Source organism: Alexandromys fortis, unplaced genomic scaffold (genome assembly GCF_014885135.2).
Source record: "Alexandromys fortis isolate MF-2015 unplaced genomic scaffold, M_Fortis_MF-2015_v1.1 scaffold_7, whole genome shotgun sequence".
Classification (NCBI taxonomy): Eukaryota; Metazoa; Chordata; class Mammalia; order Rodentia; family Cricetidae; genus Alexandromys; species Alexandromys fortis.
Window position 1 is genome coordinate 1,032,001 of NW_026067920.1, and position 17,931 is coordinate 1,049,931.

Genomic DNA, 17,931 nt, shown 5'->3' on the forward strand with positions numbered 1-17,931 from the left:
CCCAGAATACTGCGTGGATCTAGAAGAAGCCAAGAGGTAATTCGGAGGTGGCTTTGATTGACAATTTTACAACTTCTACCCAAATCTCTGGGTTTAGTTTTCAAGTCTGCATCTGCATATAAAAATCACACAAGGGACCGAGGAGATGGCACAGGAGATAAAGCTCTTGCCAGGCGAAAACAAGAGCTCCATCCCCAGGACCCACATAAAAATGCTAGGAGAGGTGGTGCACACTTGCTATGCACAGAGCTGGTGCTGTGAGCTGGAGACAGGTGGACCCCTGGGGCTTGCTGGCCAGCCAGCCTAGGCTAATAGGCAGCTAGATACCAGTGTCTGTTTATCAAAAACACAAGGTAGATGGTGCCTGAACAGCAACCCGTGAGGCTTTCTTCTGATGTCTACACTCATACAGATACATAGGCATGCATAACGGTGTATATATGGTCACCTGCACATGCACAAACACATACACCCATAGGCACACATGCTCATGCACACACATAAACACACACACACACACACACACACACACACCTAAAGGTTCATGTCCCCACAGTTGACTAGGGATTTTTCTGGGACCTCACAGCAAATGAAAGTACCTGGGTCCTGAAGCCTCGGAAACCCAAAATGATGTTCCTCTCACCTCACAGGACAGGTCACCCCTTTTTGAAAAGCACATTAGGGAGCAACTTGTGAAACAGGGAACCCTGTGTTGCTATTCATCTCATTAGGTGCCACCTTGGAGACATGGGAGCTGCATTTCAATGAGGTTTTTAAAAAATCAGTAGATACACACATGAATATTTTATCGATGATGCTCAGATCTGCTCATTCCCCACATTCCAAAGCTCCCAGCAGCTTCCCTGCTCCCTCCTGGTCTCACAGGGTAGGCTTCAGGTCTCAAGATAAGAGCTGAGGTTTGGAATCTGAACCAGCAGCCAAGAACAACCATGAGGGTTGGAGAACAGAGCTAAAGGAAGAGAGACATCTGGCAAGAAAAGGTGATGGTGGGCTTGCTTAGTGACCAAGAACTCCTACCAGTGGGGACTGGGCAGATGTGGCACAAAGAGGAAGGGGTGTGTCCGTGCTCCTTTATGCAATCAAGTTGAGTATCACTCTACCACATCTCTTTAAAAGCCCAACTAAGGAACAGTCAGCCGGCTTCTGGGTCTTGGGGATGGAAGTGCTGCAGGCTGGGCAGGGCTAGCATGGCTGTGAATCTGAAGTCTAGGATGGTTGCATGCCACTATATAATAAAAGTGGCCGGTTGCTCCTAGGACTAAGGCTCTCTGTCAGCTGACCCACAATAATAACCTTGGTTGACTGGCTACCTGGGTGACTCAGCTTTGCTTCTTTGTCTCGAACTCTGGAGGGCTCATTCCCCATGGCCTTCTCAAGGCTATTTCAGAAGCAAGGAGAAGGAGAGTTGAGCCCAGACACGCTCAGGTCACACTGACACTGTCTCAGTGCACGTCATTTCTTTAACTAGCTTGGGTTTTACACACACCCTGTACAGAGAGGCAGCCTGCCGCGGATAGGTTCTCTTAAAAGTCCCGCATTACTTCACACACAACTGTGCGATGGGAAGAAGCCAAACCCCACCGAATAGGAAGCCCTAGCAGGCAAAGGCATGCTGCAGGAACAATCTTCTTTCACCGGGAGCCGAATGAAGCTTTGATAAGCCCGTGCGTGGATTTTGAAGGGCTTTCTTACTTTCCTGCGGTAAATCGTTGTGATCTCCATACGGATAAGTGGCCAGAACACATGAAATCTGTGCAGTGCCCAAGATAGCAGATCTGTGTGGAAGATCAGCAGCCATCCTCCTGCTCCACAGCCCATGCAGAGAGCCTAAAAGCACACCTATTTTTAGCAGCGAGCATTGGGGAGCAGGGGCATCCAGAGCCACGGGCAAGGCTGCTGCCTCTGGTTCTTATCTCTTTGGACTTCCAGTCGCTTCATCTAAAAAGCAACACTGAGCTCTGTCTTGGGCAGGGGGTGGATCCTGAGAGCCAGCTGGCATGAGGGAGATATTCAGGATTGGCATGCCCCGAATCCCAACCGAATGTCTGTGGGAGGTGGCCATGGTACCATCCCTTCCATTCTAATAAATGGCCTATTCCTCCACTCTCTGTCTCAGCACCTCTTCCAGGGGTTCCTTGGAGGCTCAGCACCCACTGACATGGAATCCAGAGGCAGACCTAGAAGGATCCATGTTTTCAACCCATGGCCGAGAACACTGTCAATCTCTAGGAATGCTGTGCCATCTCTGCAAGCCCAACAAAGACAGGCAGCAGGATGCGCTTGCTGGGCCTGGCACAAAGTTACTCAGCATGATTTATTTTCCAGGCAGGCCCTGGGAATGGAAATGAACAAGGCAGGATTTCTGTTCTCAAAGAGAGGAACAAGGTGACATCCAGAGTGGTGGACAGGAAGATGGAATGAGAATAGAGGGGAGCAGGGTACCCCTAAGAGAGTCCTAGTCCAGGCTTGGCTGGAGTGAATAGTGTTCTACCTTCAAGTCACGTGATCAGGTTCTGGTCGTAGTATTTTAGATGGGGACTTTCGAAGGTGATTGGGTTTAGATACAGGAAAGACCTGTGGTGGTTTGATTGATTGCACAGGACCCTTGCAGGCTCATAGATTTGAATGCTTAGTCATCAAGGAGTGGCACTATCTGAGAAAGATTAGGAGGTGTGGGCTCACTGGAGACAGTGTGTCACTGGAGGTAAACGTTGAGGTTTCAAAAGTCCATGCCAGGCCCAGTTCATCTCTCTCTGCCTGTGGATCAGGATGTCGCTCTCAACCACTTCTCCAAGGCCATGCCCGACTTCCTGCCACCATGAAGACAATGGAGTAAGTCTCTGAAACTGTAAGCCAGTCCCCAGTTAAGTGCTTTCTCTTATGAGAGTTTCCATGGCCATGGTGTCTCTTCACAGCAACTAATAGGACTGTGTTTATATAAGTGAATGCAGGGACTAGAATTATCTCTGTGTCTCCTCAAAGCAAGCAAGGAGCTATCTTTAAATCAAGAAAGGGACTATGTTTAGCCTGCCTCTGTACTATAACATAATCCCTTAGACTAAATAGTTTACAAATCATAGAGGGTTACCACAGCTCTGAAGGATGGAAACTCAAGATTGGAGACCAACAGAGGTAGTATTTAGTGACGGCTTCTCTGTACCCTGTTGCTGTGCCCTCCACTGGCAGAAGGAAGATGTGAAAAGGGGGTGACTAGTGTAACAACCCTCTCATAATGGCATTCAGCCCACTCACAGGGGCTACCTTGTCCTAATCACCCCTAAAGGCACCACCTCAAATACACAAGGGATTTGTGTTTTGGAGGTGCTGTGGTTTGAACCCAGAATGTCCTCTGCAGGTTCCTGTGTTTGAGCTCTTGGTTCCCAGTGGGTTGTGCCCTTTGGGAAGGTTGTGGAACCTTCGGGAGGTAGAGAATTATGAGAGGAAGTGTGGCGCTCGGGCGGGCCTTGAGGTTTCATGCCTGGCCCCACTTTCTGTTCCATCTGGGCTTCTGACTGTGGATGCACTATGAAAAGCCCCGGTCTTCTGTTCCCTCCACCATGCCTTCCCCATTGTGATGGGTCATAGCCTCCTTAACTGTGAGCCAAACTCAAATCTGTAAATGGAGACTGCTTGCTCATTTCTGGCCTCCCAGACCCAAATAATCATACAGAAACTGTATTAATTACAACACTGCTTGACCTATTAGCTCAGGTTTCTTGTTAACTAACTCTTACATCTTGAATTAACCCATTTCTATTAATCCATGTATCACCATGAAGCTGTGACTTACCAGAAAGTTTCAGGGTATCTCTCTCCTTTGGCATCTACATGACATCTCTCTGACTCTCCCTAGTCTCTATATATATCTTTGTTTGGATTTCCCATCTGGCTTTACTCTGCTAACCCATTGGCCAAAAGACCTTTATTCTTTAACAAATAAAAGTAACACATCCCACACCACAAATCTTCCTCTCTAAGTTGCTTCTTCCTAGGCATTTGCTCATAGCGACAAGAAAAATAACTAAGACACAGGAGCACACACATCTAAACCATATTAGCAGCCATTACCCTATACCCAACTATGCTGGCACTTGACCTCAGACTTCCAGAAATACAAGGATTACACACAGTTACCTACTGTGGTGTTATGCCACAGTAGGAGAAATGGACCAAGTCATGGAGAAAGCACCCCCAGATTAGTGAGCTTTCCTTTGGACTCAAGTCTATCAGTAGCAGAACTCATGGGCCAGGTTTGGAAGAAGAAAAGGAAGTGCTCCAGGCAGAGGAGGATATAGTAGCAAGTCTTCCAAGCAGAGGAAGGAGCAGCAGGAAGTCCTCCAGACAGAGGAGGGAGCAGCAGAAAGTCCTTCATGCAGAGGAAGAGCAACTCATTCTACATGGTGTCAAAAGCTGGGAGGCGAGATGGCTCTCTGTACTTTTAGAGAAAGAAGCAAAGTATGTCAGAATATAGGATGTGCAAATAAGGCTGGGAGGATTGTTCATTGGCTAACAATACCCTCATTGGAGTCATGCTAACAGGTCCTCCAATGCCCTGGTCTCCTTTAAGTTCTAGGTATTTTCAGTTATGGAAACGAGTTGCCCGATGCTCAGTTACTCTGTGCACATAGTCCATACAGTTCATCCTAGGAAAATTTGCTCAACACTAATTTTCACACCTAAGCTCAACCACCAGAGGATGCACAACGGGAAGTCATGACTCATTGATTAGCACACTGGGACAGCAGCAGTGAAAGTCTGCTCTGTGTTGCCCATTGCGCACAAGCTACGGGGCATCTGCTTCCAGGCTGTCCCGAGTCCTCCCACCACACTGAAGAAGTAAATCAGGCCCAGCTGACTGGGCTCTGAGTTGGCACTGGGAGGGTAACATAGCACTCCATTCCACTTATACGTGCATCTGCTGTGCTGTGGGGCCCCAAGAGATCTCATCAGTAAAGGTGCTTGCATGCAAGCCTGGTGACCTGGGTTTGGGCCCAGGGACCCATGTAAAGGTCAAAGGAAAGAACCAACTCCACATAGTTGACCTCTGCAAGTGCATTGTGGTATACGCGCCCACACATACAGCATACATATATAGTGATAATAATTATAAATATTTTAAACTAAAGCATAAGGGATATTTATGTCCTTGTCCAGGAGACTTGGAGGCGAGCTGAGGTTGGCTCAGCTGGTGTGTAACCCTGTGTAGCCTACACTGAAAAGGGATTTCATTTTTCCAACTGTTTCCCACTTTCCTCGCATTTGTTCTTGTCCGCATCATCCACACATGGCAGGGGCCCAAAGTAGCATTCTAAATCCAGCCAGGTTCAACACAGCCTACCCCTGCCCTGTCTTTCCTGAGACGTTTCCATCTCATTAACATCAACAAAAACTTTAAAGAAAATGAGCTGACGGGTGTGATCCCAAACACAACACATGTGTTATGGTAGGCTGTAGATACAGCTAGGGAGACAGAGGCAAGAGGAAACAGCTACAAGTTGGGAGGAGGGCTGCACCCAAGTCGTTTTAGAACAAGTTTAGTGACTCCAGAGGTTTCTTCCAGGCAGGGAGCTGTGTGCTGACTGTGGCCTGGGGAGGTCCTTCTGGAAGTTCCCTGGTACAAAGTTGTGTCGTAAGAAGGTTGTGTCTGAGGTTGTGTTTATCCTTGGCCTTTGCTGGAAAGATGTCCTAGTAGGAGGGCCCTAAACAACAATCTTGTTTTGGCAGAATTATTACCGAGGCTCTTGCTTATCAAGCCAATATGCCCAAGGACAGGATCAACTCTACTTTTTCTGGGTTTGGCAGAGGCAAGTCTGTTTTGATCCTGACTATTTTAACACTCCTTTCCACCCTCCTGCCTCCTTGCTGGCCCCTCATGATTCCTTCTGCCAACAACATCCTTACTTCAGAGATTTAACTGCCTGTCCCCTTCTCCTTCAGGCTACGCCACACAATCAGTTTCATTTTTTAACTACCCGTATTACTTACTCTTCTTGTTGTTATCACAAAATACCTGGCAAAAGCAACTTAAGAAAAGATGAATTTATTTTGCCCCACAGTGTGAGGTATACAGTCCATCATGGCAGGGAGGTCAAGGTGGCAGGGATGTGAGGCAGCTGGGCACATGGTGCCCACAGCCAAGAGAGAGAGAAAGAGAAAGAGAAAGAAGAGAGAGAGAGAGAGAGAGAGAGAGAGAGAGAGAGAGAGAGAGAGAGAGACTCCTGAATGAGTCCAGATCCCGTCAGGTTGCCCATCAGTCTCAGCCATCACACTGAGTTTTAAGGAGAGATGTCCTCATAAACTCACAGCCTTGCACGCCTGGCCCTCAGGGGTACTGCTGTTTTGAGAGGAAATGAATGCTTTAGGAAATATGGGCTCTCTGGAAGAAGTAAGATCATTGGGGGTGAGTTTTGAGGGTTTGCAGTCCTCCTTCCTGCTCTCTCTCTCTCTCTCTCTCTCTCTCTCTCTCTCTCTCTCTCTCTCTCTGTGTGTGTTTCCTGTGTACAGTGGGGGTGTGACCAACCAGTTCCCTTCTCCTGCAGTCAGCCATGCCTTCCTCAGTGGACTTTGGTCTGTAAGCCAAATGCACTGGTCCTAATCACAGGAGAAGAGGAGCCACTACTACATCACCCCAACCCAAGCTTAAGGGTATCTCAGCCCCACAGAAAAAGGAATCTGGGCTTATGCAAAGCAAGGGAGCTGTCCGAGCCAGAGTCAGTGGCTGCATCAACTGGGATGGCAGCCCTCACTTGTGACACAGAGCCAGACATCCACGGTCCCAAAGCAGGAAAGGCCGCAAGGTTTGTTTTGTTTTGTTTGGAGTTGTCTTTTTTTATCCCACACAGCGGATGCACAGCGGTGTGGAGGATGTGGACCTGGCTGTGGGCCCATCTGTCTGCTTTTTCCCCGTGTTCAGTTTGACCATCCTGCTGGCACTGGCTGGCAGCTTCTGCAGTCTTAGGGAGCTGACTCCCTCTGTGACACAGGAAAAAGAAACCAGAGAATATCATCAGTGGTAACTCCTGAAAAGGAAATACTTTATTCCAGAACCTTCCAGAAAACCCTTCCCTAAATCTCTGTTAGTTCCAAATGGATTATAGACTCAGGTCCCGCGGATGGGGGTAGGGGTATTGAATGATTGGCTCTAGCCACAGCCACTTGCCTTTCTCCTAGAGGATACAGAGATATGATGCCCAGACTTGGGTTTTCAACCTCCAAAGCTATGTATGGGTTTGTAAGTTACCCAGCCTCAGATATGTGGTTCCAGCAACACAGAGGATAAGGGATTGTGGGCATCCTAAGTCGGCTTGCATGTTCTGACTTGTGGAAAGACCTGTGGAACGTGAATAAGTCAAAAGCCACTTTCAGGATGACTCATGGCAATCACTTCATTGGTATAAGAACACACTAAAGTCCTGAGTTACATGGATATGTGTTTATATAAGCAAAGGGAGAAAGGGTGGAGAAGCTAGCCAATTCAGTGTGGCATTTGGATCACAGAAATAGGAAAGTGTGTAAAGGACAATCAAGGGCTGTGGAGGTGCATGGTGTGGTTGTCGTAAGAGGTCACTTGTTTGTTTCCCGGCTGCCCAGACTCCCGAAATAACCACATAGAAACTGTATTAAACTCTAGCTTCTTATTGGCTAACTCTTACATATTAATTTAACCCATTTCTATTAACCTGTGTATCACCACGAGGTCGTGGCCTACCAGCAAGGTTTCAGCATGTCTGTCTCCAGCGCCTCTCCGTGGCTTCTCTTAGACTCCACCCTCTTTCTCCCAGCATTCGGTTTAGTTTTCCCCACCTACCACTCTCTATTCTGCTCCGTGCAGGCCCAAGACAGTTTCTTTATTAACCAATGGTATTTACAGCATACAGAGGGGAGTCCCACATCAGGTGGTAAGGTGAATTTGAATCCCCAAAACCTACATGAAACATTTGTGGCCCCAGGGTCATCCCAGTGCCAGGCAGGCAGAGACAGAGGGGTGGTGGGAGCTTGCTGGTTAGCCAGTCTAACCAGTCTAGTCAGGGTCAAGAGACTGCCTCTATGAATAAAACAAGACAAATACAAGAAGACTCCCAATGTTGAACCCTGGTTTTTAGATACACATGCACACTCGTGTGTGCCACCTTACACATGTGTACAAACATATACAACGCACACATGCCACACACACACACACAAAGGAAACTCACAAACGTCCTGCATTCTTTGACTTATTGCTCTAATGAGCTGGCAATACTGTCAGAATATAAATACTCAAGTTTTTAAAGAGCAGAAGAAATGGAAGAAAGATGACTAAAAGTCTCATTCAAAGGCTCCAGAACCTTCTCTGTGGCTGTAGGTATGCCAGGCACGGAGCTACTCAGGTGGGGGAACACAGCAAAGGAAGATGCCTCCCTTACAATGCTCAGGAAGGTGAACTTGCCTGCCTGTCAGTGATAGGGATGAGGAGACAGGAGGGCACTGTTTCCCGATCTTGGCTGGGAGACATGATGTCACCGAAGAATAAGCACAGGTCATCCCAGCTAGGATCAACCTGGTGAAGTCAGCCTCATCCTTGAGAATCCGTTAAGTCCTATCTCTCACGGGGAAGTTGGAGTGCTTGTGCTAATAGCCCAGCTCTGCTGCTGGCAGCTGTGTGGTGTGAGTACCGTGTTGGGGCCTGGGGCCACCACAGCTTTTTCTGTCCACTGTGGTTGACCACATTGGGCATGCCTCTCACATCCACATCCCCTGGGACTCCTTGCGCCTGCTCCAGCAGCTGACCTTCGTGTGCCTACCAAGCCAGCTCTGCTTGTGCCCTTCCCTGTGTGCAAATGCAAAAAGAGCCATTCACACGGCGTGGTGACAGAGAAAAGTAACTATGCTCAGATTTTCCCTCGGAGCTAGTTTCTTCACATGCCAAATGCCCCAGAGAACAGGTGCTGACCCCGGAGGATTCTCTGCCTTTCCTCTTCCTTTCCCGTTCCCTTGGCCTACATCCCACGTCCCTGCTTCCTCCCCATTTCTCTTAATCTCTTTCTTCTCTCATTTCTTAAACATTTATATCATAGCTTTAGTCTTTTCAAATCACACCAGCTACCATAACATCATGTCGGCTCAAAGGCTATCTATCCCTTCTACCTCTGGTCCATCAGGTTCAAAGCCCAGAGACCACAGTAAACCACAGCCATGCCCTCCCCACCACAGTCCCTCCCAGATGTCCTGAGTGACAGCCAGGCTGACCTTCCATCTCCAGATCAGTGTGTCCTAATTCCTCCATGCATGAGTCATCCAGCCCCGCACCACAAGCCTACCCACACATGACATGCGCAGTGATGAACCCTCACTCTAAACCTGAATGCAGAATAGAATGCTGTGAGAAGCAGATACTACCTAAGGATGGGCATGCGTCCTGGTGTCTGCTTCCTGTGCCTACCATGTAAACCACAGACTGCAGCCTCTGGTCACACGTGGGAGAGCAAAGATGTCCCCAGCGCTGGCTAACTTTGTTTTCTCTCTGCAGGGCACGTGCACATCACGGACTTCAACATCGCCACAGTCGTGAAAGGAGCAGAGAAGGCTTCCTCCATGGCCGGCACCAAACCCTACATGGGTGAGCATCTTACACCTGCACATGGGCTTGGGCCTCAGTTTCCCTCTTCTGCCTCCTCAGTGGCCACTCGTTCACTTCCTGCTTCCTACTCAGGGCTCCACTTGCCCCAGAAGCATTCCTGCTCTCTGCACCAAGCAGGCATTTCCATACTGCCTCCCCTGCTCAGCAACCCCTCCTTCCGTGGTTTTCAGAAAACCTTCTTCTGCAACAGGAACAAAACTTTGCTTTCCTTTCCCAATAGAATCCAGTAGCATCGCCGGAATGTCACTGGGCCTCAGTATTAGTCGTTCTGCATCTGTATTCCTGGGCACATGTGTGTCTGTCTTTGCTTGATCTCCAGTTTTTTTTTTTTCTTGGAGATTCTTGTGGAAGTGTTGTGTATTATTTCAGGTTGCTGCGTGAAGGACACCCGTAGGATCTTCTCTGCTGATCTTCAGAATTTGCCGATTTCTTTTTGGTGTCTCTTCATGTCTCGCTTTAAAAATTGTTTTTTTTAAATATTTGAGTGTGCTCATGCATGCCAGAGCCTGGGTGTGGAGGTCAGAGAACAACTTCCCAGTCTGTTCTTTCCTTCCACTCTGTAAGTTCTATGGCTTGCACTTGAGTCATCGGGTTTGGCATCAAGGCTCTTTGCTTGCTGAGCCGTCTCGCCACCCAGTCCTGCCTTTCTATGAGAGATGGGGAAAGGAACCGAGGCTGAGGAACAGCCGGTGTCAAGGCCCAGAGAAGTAAAACAGCACTGCAAGCTGGGAGAGCCTGAGAGGCGGAGACAGACGGGGCAGATCAAAGCCGCAGGTGACCTGGAAGGCACGTCAGGGGCTAGGGATGATGGAGACAGGCTCACTGAAAGCCTGGCTCCCCCGTGGGTAAACTGAGTAAGGGGTGGCTCCCAGTATCTAACAAAATGCACATCAAAAGCCTCTTGAGATAAGCTTAAGGAAATGCTGACTGGCAAGCCACCAGCCGGTCTTAGCTTCCTGCCATGGATAACAGTATGGTAGGTGCAGTGTGTGTGCCTCAGCGAGTGTCTGGGGTAGGTTTCTCTTGCTGTGACAAAGCATCATAACCAATGCAACTTATGAAAATAAAGTATTTCATTTGGGACTCACGGTTGAAGAGGATTAGATTCCATGAGCATCATGGCAGTGAGGATGCCAGCAGGCAGGCAGGCAGTAGTCGAAAGCGCACACCTTGATCCACAAGCACAAGGCAGAGAGAGAACTAACTGCAAACGGTATGGACTTTTGAAACCTCAAAGCCTACCCAGTGACATACCTCCCTCCAACAAGGTCACACCTCCTAATGCTTTCCAGTTCTACCAAGTGGGAACCAAGCATCCAAATACATGAACCAAATTGTGTGTGTGTGTGTAGGTGGGGGGGGGGGCGGTGATTCTCATTCAAACCAGCACAGTGGGTATTGGTGGGGATCTCATGGCACAACTGTGGAAAGTACACAATGTTGTACCTGAAAGGTGACCAGCACCAGTGTCTAGAAGCTGTCATTGCTGTTAGCAGTGTTATTACCTACATGGTTTCCTGGGCTAAGGGCTATGGCCAGGACCTATGCTAAGTGCTTGAGGCCAGAGCTGAGCCCACATTTTCCTGCTTTTGGAGCTCAACGTTGAGTGGCAGAAGCAGGCCCTACAGACATCTCAGCCTATCACTGGTGAGAATACTGGGAGACATAAGGCTACCACACACTTGGTCCTTGCCTCCTGCTGATTCCTGGCCCTAAGAAGATGGTGGTGAAAAAATCTGGGTTTTGTGGGAGGTCACTGCAGCCATGCGTGCACTCTCTCAGGAGAAATGACTCATTTTAAGGAGAGTGCAGGTGGCTACTCTGTGTGCCAGAGAAGGTTGCGGATACTAGGTAGCAATGGGGTATTGTCCCCATCTTAAAGTAACTGCATTTAAACTCTTTGTATATATGTATGTGTATGTCTTAGAAAGCTTTTACTGTAGTAGGTTTCCATGTGGCTTATTTTTATTATGTGTAGAGTGAGTATGTATGTATATGTAGTGTGTATGTATAGTGTGTGTGTGTGTGTGTGTGTGTGTGTACAGGTACCCGAAGAAGGCATGAGATCCGTGGAATGGGAGTTACAGGTGGTTGTGAGCTTCCAGGTGTAGATGCTTCAGTCCTTTGAGCAGCAGCAAGTACTCTGAGCAGCTGAGTCAATTCTCCAGCCTCCTTAAGAACCAGATTCTTAATCAGTGCTTAGTCATTAACAGTTAAAGAAAGACAATTGATTCTTGTGTTTATGTTGTATCTTGTGACTGTGATACACTCACCTCTCGAGTTTTGGCAGTTCTTCTACCGTGAATTCTTTGGGATTTCTGCTTATGCACTCATGTTTGAAGATAGGGCTTTTCTCCCACATGGCCACTGAGTGTGCTTTCAAGAATGTGTGTGTGCTCACAGCGCCTGTCAGCTGGGAAGCTTTGCCTTGACCCTGACCTTAGCCGGATGCTGTCTCCTGTTCCTCCCCCTACTGTGATGCCCACCCAAGGATTCGTATTTTTCTTTCTCAGCGTAAAGAATTACCATCGATTCCAAGTGGGTTTTTTCATTCATAAATGCATATTTAATTGTGCCAAAGAGATTTTCTAGATCTTTTGAGATAATCTGGTTTCTCTTCTGTATTCTACTGAAGGTCATTGGTGGATTTTGCAGCATGAACATCCCAGCCTTCCCAGAAGCAGTCTTGTTGGTAATGTTGTGCTAGTCTCCTTACGCAGGGCTGGAATCCATGTGCTAATATTTTGTTTACAATATTTGCATCTCATTTATGAAGAGTCTTAATCTATCTTTTCATTCCCGTATGACAACTCCGTGTGGTTTGAATCGCAGAGTATTCCTGGCAGCATAAGTTGGAGAGAAATCACTTCCTTTCGCTCTTGCTTTTTGGGGCAGGGGGTACAGAAGGAAGAGTGTGTGGAATTGTTACTCATTTGTGAAGTTGATAAAATTGAAAATATATGATTGAACCCAGTATTATTTCCTATGAAGAAAACTTTGCAACTATAAATATGATTTCTAAAAATTAGCAAATATTCTATGATAACAATAGTTTAAGCCGGGCGGTGGTGGCGCACGCCTTTAATCCCAGCACTCGGGAGGCAGAGGCAGGCGGATCTCTGTGAGTTCGAGACCAGCCTGGTCTACAGAGCTAGTTCCAGGACAGGAACCAAAGCCACAGAGAAACCCTGTCTCGAAAAACCAAAAGAAAAAAAATAGTTTATATTTTTCAGAGAATTCATGTATTGTGTCTAACTTCAGTTTCTTGGGCATCCACACATGAGAAACATCCCCTCACCTGTTTAGTGGTGTGGGTTCTGCAGAGACAGCTCTTCTTTCATTCTAAAATTGGTATTTTGTACTTTCTCTCTGTTTTGTGGTTGTTGTTGTTGTTTTTTTTTTTGCTATTCTGATTATAGGCTAATAAAATCATTGATTTTTTTAAGTGCCAGTTTTTATCTTAATTGTCTTTTCTATTATTTTCCTATTTTCTGTCACATCAATTTTCCTCTTATCTTTATTACCTCCTCTTCTTACATCAGTTGCCTTGTTGATCTTAGTCCAGTTGCAGACTGTGGGGTTCAAATAACTGACTTGAGACTCATCTTCCTTGCAACATGAGAATTACATATGGGAAACAAACTCTAGTTCTATCCGAGGCCCCATAATTTTTGACATATTATGGTACATTCTTTTATGAACATTTCCAACAAAATTTAGGAATTTTACATATGATCTTAATGTTGATGTCCAGCTTCAGTCTCTAAGGATCAAATACTCTGTATAGCATGACCATGGGTATGACTCAATTGAAGGTCATCATCTTAGCCTTTTCTTCTCTCATCCCATTTGATTTCCATCCCTTTGTAGCCTCACTCTTACCTTAGTGTTTACACTTTAAATAGCAAGTACAGAGAGTACCCTAGCTTTACAACACTCAACAGAGATTGTTTTGAAATTTGGCATATGAATCTCATAAAAGGGGACTGGAGAGACGGCTCAGTGGTTAGGACTGCATACTGCCCTTCCTGAAGAGCTGAGTCAGTCCCAGCACCCACAGTAGACAAACCACAACCACCTGTAACTCCAATTCCAAGGGATCTGATGCCCTCTTCTGGCCTTTGGAGGCACTGCCCTCGGGTGCACATACCCACACAGAGACACACATACATAATTCATAAATAAAAATAAACCCTTTAAAGAAATCTCACAAGAACATATTAGCAAATCCTCCCACCCATCCTGTTTCACTTGCTCTAAACATTGCCATTCGTCGGTATTGTCTTTGCTTCTGATTGTCAATGGCATTGTACAGTCATCAAAATGAAGAGTAAATTTTCTTTCTGCCTTCCATGTTCTCTGTTGCCAGTATTTATTATTTCTTTGTGTAGTTTTCTATCTGATATCATGTACTTTGAAGAAATTCTTATGATCAATCTTAATGAAAATCTACAGGCAATAAATTCTTCCTTCAAAAAGTATTTATTGCAAAGTTATTATACTTTGAAGAGATAGCTTAAAAGGATATCCTGAGTACCCAGTGCCAGATTAACAGCTTTTCTTCTCTTGAAGAATTAACTGTGGTACCCCATCTCTGCTGACGGCCATAATTTGCCTCCTATCTTCCTTGCTCTGAAAGTATTATGTCTGTCTTTCTTGAGCTGCATCTGAGACTTTCCTCCAATCATTGGCCATTGGTCATCCCTGTAATATACTGGAAGTGTGAGTTTTGTTTACATTGTGTCTATTTATTCCGATGTTCTCTGCGGTTCTTGAATACCTGATTTGATGACTCATCATTTTGGGAAAACTCTTTTTTTTAATCTATTTATTTTATCTATGCATGTGTGTGTCATATGAAGCAATGGTTCCTCTCCTAACCTCCATATGACCCCATGGTCCCCTCTCTGTCCTGGTCCTCCTCCTCCTCTTCTTCTTCTTCTTCTTCTTCTTCTTCTTCTTCTTCTTCTTCTTCTTCTTCTTCTTCTTCTTCTTCTTCTTCTTCTTCTTCTTCTTTTGATTTTTCGAGCCAGGGTTTCTCCATAGCTTTTGGTTCCTGTCCTGGATCTAGCTCTTGTAGATCAGGCTGACCTCGAACTCACAGAGATCCACCTGTCTCTGCCTCCCGAGTGCTGGGATTAAAGGCGCGCGCCTCCATCGCCCGGCTCCTGGTCCTCTTCTTGAGAGCCGTGAAGTCTATAGAGAAGAACTAGTAAGTGAATGTGACTCCACTTTTATCTGGACAAACCACAGGCCTCTCCCTGGTATCCACTCATGACCTTGGCTGAGGCTATCTCACCCTCTTCCTTCAGCCCTGTCTTCCTCCAGGGGCACACTTAGGGCCAGTAGTAGTCAAATCTCTTTGTCTGCCACAATGTACCTTCCTTCTGACCATGAGTTAGTGGGGTTCAAGGAAACTTGGGCTTAGGTAACTTAATCATTAATCTTCATTGTTAAGCTAACTGAGTTTAGAATCACCGTGGAAATATACCTCTTGGTGTCTTTGGGGGTGTTTCCAGAAAGGTTTAGCTGAGGAGGTAAGACCACTGTAAATGATGGTGACATCATTCCAAAGAAATAGGGAAGTTGAATACCAGCATTCATCTCTTCTTCCTGACGGTGGATGCAATGTGATAGCTATTGCACAGGCCTGCCACCAGCCTTCCCTGCAGCGATGGACTGTGCCCTCAAACTGTGAGCCACAACAAACCCTTCCTTCTTAAGCGGCTTTTGTTAGGCTTTTTGTCAAAGCAATTAGAAGGGTAACTAACACAAAAAAAAAAGGTGTCCAGCTTTTCCCAGTTAGCCTCTCTCCTAGTTTTGTTTGTTGTGTTAAATACCCAGGCAAAAGCAACTTTAAGGAAAAAGGAATTGTCTCACAATTCCAAATTATAGTATATCATTACAGGCAAGCCAAGACAGAAACTTGAAGCAGCTAGTCACACCCACACTCAAGAGCAGAGAGAATGAACATGTGATGCTTGTCAGTGTGCCTCACCTCTCTACTTTATGCAGTCCAGTATCCCATATCTAGGGGATGGTGCCACCCACAGTGGGCAGGTCTTCTTACCTCTATTCATGAAGTCAAGACCATCAGATCCCCCATAGTCTCGCTACTCTAGAAAACATTTCACAGAGACCCTCTTCCCAGGTGATTTTTAGATTCTGTCAAGCTATTAAAATTTATCATCATGGGTGAGATGTGATATGCCAATTTTGGTGCTACAACAGTGCAGAACTATTTGAGGTGTTTGTGAGAACTCTCATGGGAAAGAGAGGTATTGGTGGGGTGGAGGAATGGGATGGAGGAGCCCTAAATAACTTCACTAAGAAGTCATCCTTCAACCTGATCCTGAAAGATGTGTCAGCATTGCTCAGCAGGAGGCACACAGAGCACAGCAAGGATATGGAGCTATACTCGCCAGGCCAGAATACTTAGACGGGGAGTTGGTTGACAGAAAGCATCTAAGAGAGCAGAATAAGCAAGGAAAAACTTAGTGAGGCAAGAATAGATCACACAGGGTCTGCGTCCCATGGTACAATTTAGGGCTCTGTAGCAAGTTCACCAGAAGATGCCAGACAGCGTCATTTGTCTCAGAGATCCCAGAACCCTTTAAGTAGCAGTCTGCAGGATGAGCATCCCTAATCTAGAAAGCTAAAACCCAAATTCAAAATGGATTAAGTGATGACATAATACTACGAACGAAAACTTCTACGTCTGACCACATGTGACAGGTCACAGTGAAAAGGCCAAGTGCCATAGAACTTTGTAAAATTACTTCCATGCTATGTACATCAGGCTATGGGAAATGTGAATTAATTTCATTTTGACACATGCACCTACCCTGGAGATGCCTCACTACAGATGTGCAAACATCCTAAAGTCTGAAGCCAAAGCACATCTGATCCCAGGCATTTGAATGCAGGGCATTTGATCCATATGTAAATGAATGTCTCTGTAGGAGATGCTGTTTAGAAGTCTGTGCCCTGCTTCACGCATTAACTGTTAAATGTGTTGGTGTGTCTCTGCTCTTCCCATTTGAACTACCACAAGCCAGGGAGCTGGAGAGCTGGCTCGGCAAGAGCACATCCTGCTCTTCCAGCGGATCCACATTTACCTTTTATCCACTCTGCTGGAAGAATCTGACCCATTAAACATGAAGTGCTTTTCCAGCACCGTTCATGATTCATTTCTGCCTCTGATCTGAGCCTCTCTATTTCTTCCTTAGCCAATTAGCCTTTCCCTCCCCTTCCTCCTCCTACACAGCCTGTGAAATCCTAATGGTCTACATCTGAGAAATGTCTTACACTTTCACAAAAGCAGTTTCCTGTAGCTATGAATGCTACCCACAACTCCATAAAAACCCAATAACCTGTGGCGGTAGTTCCATATTATTGCAAATTAATACATAAGTGAGTGACACCTGGGTTCATTGGCCAGCTAGGAGCTGAACAAAATTAAATGACCCTTGAAGAGTCCGGGGAGTGCCCAGGCCCACTGCTTTTCTCTGCTTTCCACAGTTATTGGCTGACTTTAATGCAAAGAACTATGACCAAGTACTTGAATTATCTTGAGACCATCTATAGTATGTGCCTGGGTGAGCTGGGTTCCCATTCATTGCTCACGCAAAGACAGTCAGCGGTCTTGAAAGACAGCTCACGTTTATTGGGAACCTGCTTTTGCGCCAACCCTGAAAGGAAGCATGTCCCATGTTATTTCATTGTGGTGTGGGGACCGTCATTAATCCATGGAGCCTGAGACTTACTCAGAGGCTACATGTTTGACCGATGACCACCAGACAGCGAAAGGAGACACTGAGATCCAAAGCCAGGTTCCATGACTTGGCTCCTTTGCCACCGTGAGACGCCGAGCGCTCATCTTTATGGTGCTCGGGGGACCTGAGACGGATTTAGTCATTCCCCTACCTCAGCTAGCTCAGGGACAGTGAGGAAGGTAAACACAGATTCTGTGCGTCCCTTTCCCGGAATCACTGTGGGAACTGGGTGAGGCTCAGGAAAGAATTCAGAGCACGGATTGACTTACTGAGCTTTTAAACACAGGAAGAAGGGGACTGTCGAGTACAAAGGACTTGATTATTATTCTTCAGGAGAAGAAAAAGTTAGCCTGGGTCTTTAAATATGAATGAGAACTAGTAAGGATGACACATGGGGTAAAGATTAGCAGACAGGAATTCAGGGTTGTGTGTCTGGCAGGTGCAAGGCCCTGGGTGCAATCTCCAGCAAGATAAAACTGCAAAGAATATAAGGCAACCAATAGGTAGACAGATGTC

General features: G+C 46.4%; 1 protein-coding gene across 1 annotated transcript in view; it reads left to right on the top strand.

Annotated features, from left to right (window-relative positions):
• The window catches only part of Stk32b (serine/threonine kinase 32B), a 232,282-nt gene that overhangs the window by 186,315 nt on the left and 28,036 nt on the right, over window positions 1–17,931 (top strand). The window contains exon 6 of the mRNA XM_050140759.1: window positions 9,530–9,619. Within this exon, the coding sequence (XP_049996716.1) occupies window positions 9,530–9,619 (90 nt within the window). The remainder of the gene's footprint in view (window positions 1–9,529; window positions 9,620–17,931) is intronic.